Source organism: Chenopodium quinoa, unplaced genomic scaffold, assembly GCF_001683475.1.
Source record: "Chenopodium quinoa cultivar QQ74 unplaced genomic scaffold, ASM168347v1, whole genome shotgun sequence".
Classification (NCBI taxonomy): Eukaryota; Viridiplantae; Streptophyta; class Magnoliopsida; order Caryophyllales; family Amaranthaceae; genus Chenopodium; species Chenopodium quinoa.
In genome coordinates, this window is record NW_018744537.1 from 3,963,809 (window position 1) to 3,980,361 (window position 16,553).

General features: G+C 34.3%; 2 protein-coding genes across 2 annotated transcripts; both read right to left on the reverse strand.

Annotated features, from left to right (window-relative positions):
- Positions 1–557: 557 nt before the first annotated feature.
- LOC110698734 (N-terminal acetyltransferase A complex auxiliary subunit NAA15-like) lies at positions 558–3,042 on the reverse strand. The gene is made up of 6 exons (XM_021876244.1): positions 2,962–3,042; positions 2,737–2,834; positions 2,593–2,651; positions 2,393–2,504; positions 1,973–2,073; positions 558–1,155 (listed from the first exon to the last, which is right to left on the reverse strand). Exons 2-6 carry the CDS (start codon positions 2,805–2,807, stop codon positions 881–883), a joined length of 618 nt encoding a protein of 205 aa, XP_021731936.1. The 5' UTR covers positions 2,808–2,834; positions 2,962–3,042; the 3' UTR covers positions 558–880.
- Positions 3,043–4,763: 1,721 nt separating this feature from the next.
- LOC110698836 (putative receptor-like protein kinase At3g47110) lies at positions 4,764–7,030 on the reverse strand. Its single transcript, XM_021876355.1, has 2 exons — positions 5,341–7,030; positions 4,764–5,167 (listed from the first exon to the last, which is right to left on the reverse strand). The coding sequence occupies exons 1-2, from the start codon at positions 7,028–7,030 to the stop codon at positions 4,764–4,766; spliced, it is 2,094 nt and encodes a 697-aa protein (XP_021732047.1).
- Between the last annotated feature and the right edge of the window lie 9,523 nt (positions 7,031–16,553).

Below are 16,553 nucleotides of genomic sequence, written 5' to 3' on the forward strand. Positions count from 1 at the left end.
TGACCATGTTTTGTAATTTATACGTAATGAAAAATATAGTTGTGTGAGATCTTGTTAGATTTGTCATTATATATATTTTTAAAATATCACTTTTTATAATTTTTGTTTATCGGTAATTAAAGATATTACTGGTTGAAATTATGCATTGACAAACGTGACTATTGAAACATGTCAACTAAAAAGAAATGGAAAAAGTACTAACTAACCTCAAAAGAAGACTAAGGGGCTCAGCAAGAAAATATCCTTTTTTTACTAATATGATTGAATTAACTCCGCCAGTGGGAAACCCACTGTCAGGTGGATAAAGGAGGGTTGTTACGGTAGATCAGTGACAACCAATGTAAAACTTTGTCACATCATTTAAGCCACAATGAGAGTAGTATTAGGATGGGTGACCTCATGGAAAGTCCTCATTTTGGTTCATGTAACCAGCCCACTAATGAAATTAAGGCGTTCAAGCAGAAGAAGATTGAGCTTATAACTAATATGAATAATTAGCTAGTACGACTAATGAAGAAAGCCGAATGCAACAACCGCCAGTGAAAAAGGCATGAAACAAGCACAAACCTAAATAAGAATTCTACTAAGATTATAGAATTGACCAAAATTTTTCACATGGATTGGCGTTTATACAAAAAAGATAATTTAGAATATCTGAAAAGCAATACAACAATTTGGAGCAGTTCATCTCCATCTATTCTTTGATCACAAAAAGGAACCCTGTAATCCAAAAACTCCTGTAACCCTCCCGAGTTCCTTGAAAAGAAGAATCAAACTCCAAATGTGGAGTATGCAATCATCATCATAACCCAAAAGCAAGGATCTCATTGAAAGCACATCTTGAGGGGCAAAAAATGAAAAAATCCTAGTCATAATGGACCTAATTATACACATTTGCAAAGCACATTGATAATTGTGTGGTGCATGACTCGCACATGAGAGCCCGGACCTTCTTCTGATGGTTCAATAACCTGAGTATGACATGCAAATCAGCCGGGAATAGATTGTCTTTGACTCCACGGGAACACGACCCCCTTTTCCTCTCCGACATTCTGACCCAAGTCATGTTTAAACAGGCATTTGAGACAGCAGAGCTCTTGCAGCCTTCAAAATACACAGAATGAGGAAAAAATTCGGCACATCGTGTCTTCCATCCTGCAAGATTTAGATAGCATGTTGAAGATTAATAAATTTGACCACGAAAATAAAAACAATCAGTCACATTCAACTCATACCCCGTGACAGGCAAAAAATCTAAGCTCACGACTTCACGAGATGATAAATTAGGTTACACATGTACAGATATGTGACGCCTGTGGAAAAACTGACTTGAAAAGATAATCCAAATATCCCTACACAAACCAGAACTGTACGCATGTGCCAAACCCACAATATTCCAACCCGGCCTAGCACAAAAATTAATGTGACAGCTAATTGACAATACACATATCCCAACCAGACCCGAATCAGAAGAAAGATGAATCCATTTACGGGTTAAATACATATTGTTAAGATATTCATTTGGTTAACAAGAAGAAAATATATATAAATATACATACATGCGTATTTTACAATATCTATTTTGGTAATAATAGACTCTTTCATAACAAATTAATTTTATGAAGTAATAACTTAATGGATTTAACTTTTTATAATTAAATATAGTGTTAATTAAAGAATAGTTATTGAAAATTATCGTGAATGGCACGAAATCTAACCTAGTTTAAGTAAAAATTTTGCCCAAATCAGACGGCACAGAGCTTACAGCTATTGACTAGAGGACCTAGCCTATAAAGTTTTAGTAAGAATAGCATCACAGTGGTAACTGTTAAAGCAGCAGATCAAGCATGTTTCCAGTAGACAAAATTCACCAAGATTCTTTACAAAACTGCTCATGAAAAATTTGCCAATACAGTCAATTTACTTTTTGTCAAGACAGGCAATAATACTAGAAAGGCCACAAAATACTTACTGGATGCAGCATCATTATCAACCAAAACACTTTCCAAGAGTTTGTGAACGGCAACACAGTCCTTAAGCTTCCACTGCCCAACACGGCCGAAAGCTCCATTTTTCTGTAAGAATATTAAGTTTCAACATCAGCATAGAAAGATCAAAAACAGTACTCCCTTCATTTCAAATTATGTTATCTGCTTCACGGTCTTTTAACACACATGAAATGATAAAAATAGTAATTAAAAGTTTACATTGAAACAAATCTAACAAGATCACACGTGATAATGCTTTTTCTTATCTGGCAGTGAAAGAAAACATATAATCAAAAATTCACGAGTTTAACTTTGAAAATTCAAATGGAGCGAGTTAATTGAGATTGAGAGAATAATATTGGCACTCAAAACAGCATTTATAATATCAGATGAGATCATATTACATCGAAAACACGTCATCTGATGATTCTTCAATCAACTTAACAGCCTCAGACTTTTTACTTGGATCCAAAAGACAAAGCATTTCTGCAACTGCTGCTCTGTGCATCAAGGAATCTGCAGTATAATAGATGTCAGAACATATTGCCAAAAGGTCCAAAACACAGGAAACGAGAGCAAGAGCCAAATATTTCCAAGAAAGCACCTTTATGCTTCGTCAAGAACGACATGTTTGCATCCATCAGAGATTTTTCATGCACTTGACTGCATTAGAAAGCAATGAAGCAATTAGAACGAATAAGGATAAATTGAAAGAACTTATATACGGCAATACAAACAACTTAGAAACCTTATAGATTGACGCTCTGCTTCTAAGACATTCCAGACAAGCTGCTCGGCATCAGAGGCAGGAGCAGGCATAGAGCTCACCTTGTTGAAAAATCTTACCTGTAATTAAGCAAAAAACTTCAGCACTCAACCAATCCGATAATCAGAAGGACAAAGACACCCACCGACACAAACCATGATATGGAAAATGAAAGGAACAGCCAAACAGAATGAGAAAAGAGCATACCAAACAGCGATGTGAATCTGGGTTTTCAGCATCCAACCTCAACAAATTCTTTACAGCCTTCAAACAAAAAAACAAACAAACATAAAATTAAAAAATTAAAATATTAAAAAAAAATTAAAAAAAAAAAATTATCAAAGCCTGCAAAAGTTTCTCTCCATGAGGATCAGGATCCACTGCTTTAACATGTTTTTTTCCAGATTTCGAGACATTGCTTGCAGTTGCTTCCTCATTTTTACTTTCTGCCTCCTGAAATTAGGCAGAAATTAGATTGACATTCAATGGACAGGAAGGATCCACGATCATCATTAAGAAAATGACACGTACTTTCTTAGCTCGGGCTTCTGCCTTCCTCTGCTTTTGCCTCATTTTCTTTTTCTGAGCAGGAAGCAATTTTGACATCTCCTCATCTTCTTCAGTTGCTGACTTGGAGGGGGCATCGAACAGCTTAATGTAGCATCTGCAGCCACCAAAAAACAGTCAACACCAAACAAACAGGAAAAGAAGAAGGAACAAAAAAACCAACTTGAAAAGGTCTACCGTCATATATAGATTATGCATCAACTTGCAGAGCCATAAACATATAGAGAAGCTAATATATAGGTTAGGGCGCTCGGGACTCAGCTCGGATATGTTCATACCTGAAGAAGACCCAGGCCGTGCAACCTTCTTTGTGCAATCATACCTCAGGTAAAGTTCAGGCACTACTAATCTCACTGAACTGCTACATCATGCTTTACCAACAATATAATGGAACAATATAATTGACACGTTGATCTTTTTTTTTTTTTTTTTTTTTTTCCTATTCATACATTAACTTTGACTATAATTTTTTACTAACGTAATAAATGCATATTTATCATGAAATATATTGTTAGATAGGTATTGATTTAAAGTTTTATAATATAATTTTTTTAATAACTTTTATTAATATTTATTTATATAAAAATAAAATCAAACTTGCATACCGGCATGTATGCACAGTTTGATTGTGTCAATTATTTAGAGACACATGGAGTAAAAAACACAATTGAAAATACATTGATCAAATGAACATATGGAGGAAAACAATTATACCTGTATAAATAGTAAAAGAAAAAACTAATTTAATACGGTAAGCAAAAATGACATCAACTTTCAAAAGCATGACAAAGATCATAAACAACAATCAACTTATCAACCCAACATAAAAACGAGTCCTTAATTATTACATATGTTCTTTCTGTTGGCAAGACTACTTAATACATCTGACTTTAGTGTCCATTTTATTTCTATATTAATGAGTGCATGAATAGTGTAAAAGTTAAACTGTCGCAGCTAAATAAAAACGGAGAAAAGAAACATATTATTCTGTATCTTTTTTAAGATCAGATGTAGTGTTTTTTTTTCCCCTAAGGGCCAATTCTGATCTCAGAAAACTTGGAAAGAAAATCTTAAATCAATTTTAGCCTTGTAAAACTAGAAAGTATCAGAAAAACATCCTTAAATTGTTAAGTAACAAAGTTTATAATTGAGAACAAGAACACTTTGAGCTTTGTTATTGTGAGGCAAAACGATTCATTGTTGTGATGGCAAAGACTATAAATAGAGTACAAAGATATGATGACCTTAGGAAATATTCTGGCTAAGATCAAATAATGCTATATTCTATCCTATGCAAATCATAACATTACATAATTATCATATCTCCACATAATTCTATTTTAACATTTTTGTATGTAAGAGCCTCATATCTTTCAGCTACCTAGCACATATTCCTGCAGACTGTAAGAGCCTAAAATTTCAACAAGTGCAGCATAGAAACCTTAAAAATGCATTGCTTCAACGACGCTTAGCTCTTTTAGGAACATCTCCTGTGTTATTTTTAGCCCTCTAATGGTATCCTCGATTCTCATTCGATCTTGAGGTGATTCCACAGAACACTTCACGCCGATGTCAATGACAGACCATACACATTTAACATAACAGTCATATCGTGCCAAAGCTACATATTGACTTCCACTGCTTGCAACAACATTATCATCAAAAAGCTTTGGGTCGATAATCTCTGTTAATTGGTCAGACAATGCTGATTTTGCATACTTATGAAGGTCTAAATCTCCCTCGAACATCCTATTTGTGGAATATATAGTGCTCATCATTTCTATCAACAAGATGCCATAGCTGTACATGTCACCTTCCTTTGATACCACACTTCCTAGGCCATACTCTATCCAAAACAGAATGTTTCAAAAGTCAGATCAGTAAAAATAATAATAATAACTTCTGAAAAATGCTAAGTTTTCCTTTACTGATTTTTACTCTAGTGAAGTAATTTGCACATCAAAACTCTTTTTTCGCCTAAATTAAACAGAATGGCCTTAAAAGAAGTAGTGTAGTTACCTGGAGCAGCATATCCAATTGTCCCTTTAACTGCAACTGAATTGCTATTATAAGTCCTTGCGTCCGAGTGAAATGTAGCTAACCCGAAGTCTCCAACATGGGCAACCATGTCACTGTCAAGAAGAATGTTGCTTGGTTTGAGGTCACAATGGATTATAGGAACATCACAACTGTTGTGCAGATAATCAAGTGCACAAGCAACATCGATGGCAATTTTCAATCTTTGGAGGAGGCTTAGAGGTTTCGTATGTTGTTCAATGTGAATCCATTGTCTAAGGTTTCCATTTGGCATGAACTCGTAAATTAATGCCTTAAAATCATTCCCTTGGAAGTCAGTACTCGAGCAAGCAGTGACAATCTTAAGCAGGTTCCTATGACGGATATTTTTCAATGCTTCACACTCTGCCATGAAACTCTTCCTCGCTCCTTTCTGTTCAAGGCTGATAACCTTAATGGCTACAACCATGCTGTTTTCTGGATCAAGGACTCCTTTATAAACAGAACCAAAACCGCCTGCACCTATTAAGTTTGCTTCCGAAAATCTGTCAGTTGCCTTCAGAAGCATATTATAAGATACTTTTGAGAAAGGCTCCTTCAAGTTCAACAATGATCCCTGAGATAGCTTGTTCTTTTTATTCCTAATACACATCAGGAAATATATTGCTGAGATTATCGACACACCAACAACTAATGAAGCTACCGCGATAATCAGGGTCACAGCAACAGAGAGTCTACCCCTCCTTTTAGACCCTCTTGCCAAGGTAGTATTGGTTGAACATTTTGGCAAATGAATCTCAGGAATCCCTCCACAAAGCTTTTTATTTCCCAAAGTTGTCACAGCACTTATATTTGTGAAAACTCCTCTTCTCGGAACCTCTCCCTCTAAATTATTAAAAGATACATCTAATCCTAGTAATGAAAAATTAGACAAGAAATCCGGAATTTGGCCTGACAGTCTGTTATGAGATAAATTCAAGTGCTGGATACTAGTTAGATACTGGAAAGATTGAGGAATCGAACCAGTAAAGAAGTTTTCTCCCATTTGAAGTTCAAGAAGGTCAATGCAACTAGCAAGGCTAGATGGAACCTTTCCTGAGAACGCGTTTCTTGTTATGTCTAACACCACTAAATTCCTCAACTGACAAATCTCCACAGGGAAGACTCCTTGCAGATGATTTTGATCCAAATAAAGTTCGGATAACATTGAAGCATGGAACAGATGAGAAGATACAGGCCCACTGAGGTTGTTTTCTGAAAGTGACAAGTATAATAAATATGTGCACTCTCCTATACTCGAGGGAATAGCTCCTTCAAAGCTATTGTTATGCATATATAACCCACTCAACCGCGATAAATTTCCTAATGAATAAGGAATATCTCCAATGAGGTGATTGTTACTACAGGAAAAGACTTCTAATTTGCTAAGATTTTCAATCTCAAGTGGAAGATGTCCTGTTAGTTCATTGTCTAACAATCCTAGTCTTTGTAAGTTAATGAGGTTGAACAATTCAGTTGGAATGGTTCCAGTTATTTTGTTTTGTTGAAAATCAATCACAGTAATTTCTGTTGACAGATTACCAAGAAAGCGCGGCAGACTCCCACCAAATCTGTTAGAACCACATTCTAACACACTTAACTGACTACAGTTAACAAGAGTTTGTACAAAACTCAGATCATCAGGTTCTCCCATCCCCAGATGAGTAAGGAGATATCTAGGAATCTAAGAATAAAGTGCAAGACCTTTAAGCTGAGTAAGGTTAGAAAGAGACAGAGGAAGAGTTCCATGGAAAAAGTTTCCACTTATTTTAAAGTATTTAAGCTGAGGAAGTCGAAACCCAATATCGAATGGAAGAGTGCCTTCTAGTCTATTAAGGTCCAAATCAACAACATAGAGAGATGAAAGGTTGTAAAACGACGAAGGAATAGTACCTGAAATCTCATTTTGTGCAAGACTGATGTAAACTAAATTTGTTAAAACACTTCCAATGTTGTCAGGGATGCTTCCTTCAAAAGAATTGACAGCTGCAGACAACAAGCTTAACGAAGTCATGTTCGTTACAACTGTATTAAGGAGGTCCCCTGTGAATCGATTTTCGTGCAGTAACAAGTTATTCAAGTTTGACAGACGGCTAAGTTCACGAGGAATGCTTCCTGTTAAATGGTTATTTCCAAGACAAAGTGTCTCTAGTTTCGAGCATTGAGATATATTGGCTGGAACTTCTTCTTCAAAGGAGTTCGATTGTGTATAAAAATAAAATAAAATCAAACTTGTATATCGACATGTATGCACAGTTTGATTGTGTCAATTATTTAGAGACACATGGAGTAAAGAACACAATTGAAAATACATTGATCAAATGAACATATGGAGGAAAACAATTATACCCATATAAATAGTAAAAGAAAAAACTAATTTAATACGGTAAGCAAAAATAACATCAACTTTCAAAAGCATGATAAAGATCATAAACAACAATCAACTTATCAACCCAACATAAAAAAGAATAAAATAAAAAAGAACAATCTAATTGAAAGAACATCCAACTACAAACAGCCTTATGCTTGTGTTTTTCTTAAGGTCCTTGTACTTTTTGGTTGATAATTTTCTTTTACGTAGTATTAGAACAAGTTCAGTTGTTAATATTGACTATCCTTAAAATTATATGTTGAGACATCACATCTGCTATGTTTTATCATAACTATAGATCACAAAAACAAGTTTAAAGTACGGTTTGTGAATGATCTCTAAAGTAAAACAATAAATGAGAGTGAGGGATAGCTCAAGTGGTTAGAACTTTCCTCTCAATTCCAAAAGATCTTGAGATCAATTCTCATCACTTGCCCTTGTGGCTCTCTAAACACCAAAAAAAAAAAAAAACAAAAAGTTAAAACAATAAATCAACTAAAAAAGGTAAGGGGTATATGTATATATCAAAATATTATCCCTAACCAATAAGGATTGCCTCAAGTAAAGCTTTTCTTATCTATAGTGTTCTGCCGTATTTGCCCTCGAAAATGACCTACACTTTGCTTATATACGGTGTTTGGACTTTTTTGCCCTCAAAAAGATACAAATACGTTTGTTTTCACTTTTCCTTTTATTTTATTCTAAAGGTGCTCAATATCGGCCCGGCCCACTAACCTTGTCCGATCGAACCTGAAAATAAGGCGGGTTTAAACGAGCCTAAAAATACATTTTTTAGTTAAACTAAACTTGGACCCGAAAAACCCGGCCTGATTTTTTGATCACCTCTATTTTATTCCTTTGCTAAATTTATCTCTCTCCTATTTGTTTACTCCATTTTCGATCATCAATGGCTTCCTATGCCTCTCACATTCCCATCACTGTTACTCCTCCCAACCAGATCGCCAAAGGTAATATTCTACAATGTTTTTCGATCTTTGAAGTCACTTTTGAGACTAGATTTGTAGGTGAATGATATCACAGGTCCAATCGCTAATCTTATCTCACTTAAAGCTCAGAGCTTTATCTCACAAAAAATGTTATACTCAGAAAATCTCTTAACACCCATCTATCTTCTGGGCTTCACCATATTAACCCCATCTTCTCTCTACTCACTCCCTTATCTGCGTATCTCAACAACAACAACAGTAGCAGAGGAAGAAGAGAAAGAAGAAGAAGCTCAAAAGAACAATAACAATGGCGGCTTTAACACAGCAAGTAGCTGGAGGATTAAGATGCCCACCACTTTTTAATTCCAACCTTTCAAAATCCTTTTCCACTCTTAAGCCTCGATTCTCCCCTATTATTAATTGCTTAATTGTTAATGTGGAAATTATTTTGTGGGTTTGGATGATTGATTGTTTTGCTGTAATGGGTTAACTTTGTTGCAATTTTAGATTGTGATGAATTTGATTTTTGTTTCATTGGAATTGTTCCGAGTAATTATAGTTTTTTTTTTTTTTTTTTTTTTTTTTTTTTATCCTGTTCATATATTTCTATAGATTTTACCAACTTTTGGGTGATGAATATATGTGTTTGACAGTTTAAGGGATGTGAACATGTCATATAATTTCTTTGTACGGAATTAATAGTCACGTATATGTTAGGAAGTCCATAATTATGCTACCTTTCTGTAATTAGTTATGGCAATGTTAATTAAGTGATGTGGTGGGATGAAAGAGTTTAACAATGGCGATGATTGTAAATTCATGTTATATCAATAATTATGCAATTAAGTTTAAATAGGAAATGTAATGTCACCCTTCTAAAATAAGTAATGGCTATGTTAAATTAAGTGATGGGAGGGTATGAGAATTTAACAATGGCGATGATTATAAATTCATGTCATATTATTATTTAACCTTTCCGAAATTAGTAATGACTATGTAAATTAAATGATGTGGAGGGATGAAAGAATTTAATTATATGTGTATTTTTAAATCATATCATTAATTATGTGAGTCTATAATAGTGTGATGATAAAAGGTGGATCTAAGGTCAAAGTTATGGGGTCAATTGATCCACTTATTTTTATTTTTTTCTTTAAAAAAAATTGTTAAATTTTTTTTTAAAAATGATTTACTTAACATTAAATTATTTCATATGAAAAAGATAATATAAAAATTATGAGTAATCTAACATTTACTTCGTATTAATACACCTAATTTTATATAATATATAGGTAGTTTCACGTAATTTGTTAATTTATGAATAATTTTAGTATAAATTTTTATGTTATTTGAACCCACTTATTAAAAAATGCTGGATTCACCATTGTATATAACTACATGCATAAATGTTGTTATGACATTAATGCTAATTTCGTTACTAATTATCTGAGGATAATTACACAAATAGTTCACCGAATTATATTGTAAACGTGTTAAAAATGAGTTTAAATATTTGAATTTTTGCAATTCATGGTAAAGGGCATTACTTGAGTGCAACTGCGCATAGATTCTTTCTTTATTGTCCCCTCTCTTTTAGGAGATGAAAATTTCCAGATCTTTTCACACTTTCAAAAACAAGTATCCAATATTATATGCCGGACTGAAACAGTTGTTTTGGACTCTTACTCCTCTTGCCGTGTTTGAAAATATTGTAGATGTACGTCCAAGTCATAAAGGAATAGTTTATAATAAACTATTCGGAACTCGAGATAAGGTATGTAGTTGTTTTAATTCTGATTTTCTTTTCTAACAAAAATCGATTTGTGAAAAATAAGATTTGTTTATATCCCCTTCCACAACCATCCCTTGAAATTATGAAGGGAATAAAGGCTAGCTCTTCATGAAGTTGGTTTTTAAGCTCATAGAGAAAATTCGATAAACCATTTGATTTTTTTTTTAATCCCTCCTATGCGAGCAATTGATAATTCAGATGAATAACAACAAGAGGGGATGAATTGTAGTAGTTAGACAAGATTAGCCCTAGGTCGTCTTAAGACTATACATGATATTAGCAAATCACTTTTAAATCGTCTCAGCACAAGACTTTACAAAATTTATGCATTTATGAAGCAAAGACTTAACAAAGTCTTGAATGGAGTCTTGAAAATTCAAGACCCAACTTAAGACTCATTTTAATACTTTATACACTGTATTTTGCCTATAAATGTATGCCAAAGCACAACTTTTTTTTTTCTGAAAAATATTATCGTTAATAAGAATTTAATTTTATTTTATTGAAAAAAATGTATAGTGTAAATTTAATTGCAATTGACTGTTGTATTTATTTTTATAGATAAATTTTTTTGTTGTTTTTTAATATAAAGTATTCCTTTATTTGCTATTTTTTGTTGTATTTTAATCTAAGGTATTCTATTATTTGCTATTATTTTCATCAACAAATTTAAGTTATAAAAAAATGTAAATTTTACGTCTATGGTATTATGTATATATATCGATCACAATATTTATGTAATTTCATTATTATTTATAATTTTGTATCTATTAGTGGTTTGATATTATTTTTCAGCTATGTGCGTATGTAAGATACGTAACTTACAAACACCATTGTAAGTTATATTATTAAAATATCTTATATAAAAAAGGAAAATAAAAATAGTACGTATATTTGAGAAATCTTAAATGAGTCTGAGGAATGAAGATCTTGAATTTTATAGAGTCTTAACATAATTATAAAATATTAAAAATTATTAAAATATGATGTGGTATGGGAAAAAAAAAAAATTTAAGACTAGATAAGGCTAATCTTGCTCTTACTAAGTGACTGATTTTTTAAAACAAAACGGAAGCATAAAGGAACTCAAAATCAAACACGCAGATTATACAAGGAAAACATCCAACCAAACTAGAGGATTAACCTTGATCCACTTAAGGATTTTAACTCAACAACTTGTTCACTATAAAAAGCCATTATGAAGCTTTGCAATATGTTTGGGCACCGTACTACACTATCCACAAGGTACGGATTGTGTGTTAGTCTAAGTTCAAAAGATGATATAAATTCTTTTCTTTAATCCCTTCTTAATGATGTACCACTGTTTGTATCATTGACAGATTATGGCAGGCTTCTTGGATCAGTATAACTTCGCTAATAACACTCAAACCCTACACATGGTCACGTTAATAGCTAATTACTTTTATATTCGTGTTCCGAATGTAGTAAAGCAATACACTATAGAACGACATTATGCAGCACAAAATAAAGAGACTGGTGGCATGAATGATGTCCTTTACCGGCTGTATAAGTTATTTTGCATCTCAAAATGTTAACGCAGAATTGTCTTATTTGTAAAAGTATAAAATTTATGTGATTTGAGGCAATATGCAATAGGCTAGATGTATATTTAGGTAATATGTAACTTTGTTAGGCTTTTAAGTCAAAAGCTAGGTTAGTAACACTGAAATCTTATGAAGTTATCAGTTACTCCATCCATTTTTTTTTTTTTGCATCACTTTCCTTTTATGGGTGTTTTTTTTTTAAATGCATCACTTCTATATTTAATAAATTTATACTATATTTTATCATTTCTCTCTCTTACTTTAAACCCCACTCAAATTATTTTAACAGTTTTCTCTCTTCCATGGTCTTCACTTAAATAATAAAAATATCTATTCTCTTTCACGTACTTTCTCTTTCATGGTCCCCATCTTACTTTTACTATAATAATTTATTAACTCACTCACAATATTATATTACTCTCCTAAGACTCCATGCATTCCCAAGTGATGCAAATAAAAAATAAAAAAAAACGGATGGAGTATTTGGTTTCCATGTTAATTTTTTCTAAGCTGTAATATTATATAGAAGAAACTTTTAGAGTGTAGGATAAGAGGATTGGATTCTTGGGGTAATATTGGAGGATGTGGGTGGATTGTTCCTACAATGATGTCCAAACACCAATACTTATAGTCGAAGATGGTGAAGGAAAGAAATGGCTAGAAAATTCTAGAACTCCATTCACATTTTTTGTAACTATAATGTTCCAGAAATCTCAGGAGCCATTACGTACCTTTAGTTGCTTCCAATTTCAAGTGTTCCCTAGAATGTTCTTGCATTATGACCAAGAATTAACCTTGCTTGATTAATCCGCTTACAATATATGCATGTACATACATACATTCCACCAACAGGCAATGGCCTAGAAATGTTGGATCACGCCCAACAATCTCCACGTTGGACCAATTTTTGTATGCACTCATTGTCTAAACCAAAAGGGGTATTTTTGCTCAAACAACCAAGAATATATGTGTCATTTTAGAAAAACTAAAAACCCCATACTCATTACTCTCTCTCCTCCAACAATGGAGTTTGGAGATCGAAGAATTCTTTAACAATAGACGGAAAACTCACAAATAATAACAAACACGTACCATTTAGGTTAATCATGCCCTTAATTTATGAGAAGGTATTGGGTACGGACTGCTGGCTGATATATTTTACTTGTTGGCTAATATGTTTCATTTGTTGGTTGATATGATTTTTATGTTGGCTAATATATTCCTTTTGTTGGCTGATATGTTTTTTTTTTTTTTTTCATATGTTCCTTTTGTTGGCTGCTATTAGACATCAGTTGACTGATATGTTTCTTTAGTTGGCTGATATCTTTATTTTGTTGGCTAATAGGTATATTTTAATTGTTGGGTTATATGTTTCATTTTGTTGGCTGATATGTTTATTTTGTTGGCTTACTTGTTGTTTTTGTTTGCTGATTTCATCATTTTGTTGGTTGATATGTTCCTTCTGTTGGCTTATTCGTACCGTTTGTTGGCTGATATATTCCTTTTGTTGGCTGATAGGTTTCTTTTGTTGGCTCATAGGTTTCTTTTGTTGACTGATACGTTTATTAATGTCTGATACATCTCTAATATTGACTGATATCAGACATCAGTTGGCTTATATGTTATTTTTATTAGCTGATATGAGTCATTTGTTATCTTATATAATTAACAACATACTTCGTACAACGTATTGTTGGCTGATATGATGTTGTCTTCTTCACAAAATGGCAATTTCTCTCTTCCCCATGCATTCTTTCTCTCTCTTCTAATCCTATACAGCCCCCACCCACCATCAACACAACCACACTCTCTCTCCTTCCTCCGCCCCTGCCGCCGCCCCTTACCACCATCACCACCATCACAACAAAGTTCACTCACCTTCCTCCGTATTTGCTGCCACCACAACCCACCACCACCAAGCGAACTCCCTTGTTCCCCCAATTCACCAACACCAAATCGCACCACCAATAGCAACCGCAACTCCTACCAGGCCACCTCATACACTCCCTCACAGCCTGCAATTGAGACACCACCGAACTCCAAGCCGTGCAAAACTGCCCATGTTAACCCATACACACCAAATCACCACCAATCGTACCAAATCGCCACCACCGTTCCACATTCAGCCCGCAATTGAGCCACCGAATTGCCACCATTTAATCGCCACCAAATCGCACCAAATTGCCACAAAATCGACCAAATTGCCACCACCAAATCGAGACCACAAGGAGAGAGAAGATTGTTGTGATGATTGCTCCTGCCATTGTTGATTTGATGAAGAAGATGATAAAATTGAAGATTGAGGAATACTTCCATTAATGGTGTTGTTAGATAGGTTAGAGTCTTGAGGAAAATTGAGCTTCTTATTGGGCTGCCGCACAAACTATTGGGTGTGGACTGCCGCACCCAATAGTTTGTGTTAATTTATATATATATATATGTATATATATATATATATATGTATATATATTTTTAGGATTTTTGTTAAATTCGGCAGCGAAGCCGCCAGAGATGGCGGGGTTAGGATTTGCTGTGGTGTCGGTGGTTTTGGGCATGATGTTGGTGGTGATGGACATGATGTTTATTATGGTGTTGCAATTCGTTCGCTATTGACGATGGTAAAGGTTGAAGAAGATAAGGAAGGTTGAAGGAGAAGGGAGAGGATGAGTCAGTTACAAAAAAGAATAAAATATTTATAAAGTTGCTATTATTTATTATTTTGCCATGTTGAAAACATTGATGTTTCTCGTGTTGAGAAAGTGGGACATGCCCTCTAAAAAGGTATTTTGTAGTATGTCACAATTTTCTTAACCCCAAGTGTTGGATCGGGTTTATCAAAGGTATTATGTGGTATGCCCTCATCCACAAGAACGTTTTTCCAAATTGAGCCAAATTGGCAAAATATAAACCAATTTGGACGCGTGGCAAAACTATTTACCAAACTAAGCTTCCAGGGTAAAACGCTGTCCCGGACAGCGTTTTATCCCTAGATTTAAAAAAAAAAAAATCAATTGGTAAAACGCTGTCCCAGACAGCGTTTTACCTTTTGTACTTTTTTTTAAAAAAAATTCTTAGTTTTTGATATGTAAAAGAAATAAATTAAAAAAAAAAAACAGTAGCACATAAAACGCTGTCTGGGGCAGCGTTTTATCGCTACTTTTTTTTTAAATGAAACGCTGTCCGGGACAGCGTTTCTTGCGAGTATATGAATTTTGGTCTTGTTTCAGTTCAGCAGCAGAGTAAACAACAACAACAACAACAACGCACTCCCTCCTCCCTCTCACACTAAACCACCAACGCACTCAACCACCCACACTGCTACTGCCGCCGCTGCGCCACTGCTGCTGCTGCCCTTCTTTCTCTCACACTCACTCACTCAATTTCGTGGTAAACCCTAAACTCAATTTAGTGTAATTGCTCTAAATTGTGGTTAATTCATGTCAATTGTATGAAATTGTTGCTAATTATTAATGAAAATGCGGTACATTGTTGATAATTATTGATGGTGATGTGGTACATTGTTGATGAAATTGTTCATGACATTGGTGAAGTTGTTGATGGTGAAAATGTTGAAATTGTTAATGGTTGAAATTGGTGAGAAGAGTTTAAATTGTTGAAATTATTGAAATAGTTTAGGTTGAAATTGTTGAAATTGTTCATGAAATTGTTGAAATTGTTGAAATTGGTGAAGTTGTTGATGGTGAAGTTGTTATTGGTGAGAAAAGTCTTATTTCATTATTGATAATTTATCTATCAATTCATATTAGTGTAATGTTTGCAATTTTAGTTTGTTAGTAATCGTTTTGCATTTCAACCTAAACTAAGAGTTTATAAATGGAGTTAGTGCTTAGCTTGTGGGCAACCTGTTTTACCTCGCTCTAGATTTCAATAATCCTAAAATGTGTTTTGGTTATGTAGAATATGGCTGCACAAAATGTAGTTTTGTTATGCCGGTGGGGAGGTGAAATTCTGTTTGATGGACCCCGTGTCGAGTATAGTGGGGGAAATACGGAACCACTAACACTTGAACCGAATATGACTATCAATGATTTGATGAACGAGGTTCATAGTAGTATTGGTTCAGACCCGAGGAATGTTGAAGTACACATTAAAATGAGGTTTGAGACCGGCAATGGGGTTCAAGTGTTACCGGTTTCTACGAATAAGCATGTGAAAGCTCTAAGGAGCGTTGTTGCAATGAAGGGTGTTCCCACTGAGATATATGTAGAAATGGTGCCTATATGTACCCAACAAAGTACTCGGCCAGAACAACAATCTACATATACTTCCGGTTACAACACAGAGCCCTTCCAAGTGCCCTCACACGACATTCCATCAACTGAATTTGGGATGGAAACTTTCAGTCGAATGATGCACGACGATCAATTTCACATGCCGTTTAGTTCTCATATAGCTTCACCTGTACATGGGGGGGCATATGTGGCAATGACCGGCCAAGTTGGGCCTTCGACATCAAACACCGTCACACCTTCACCTGTGCA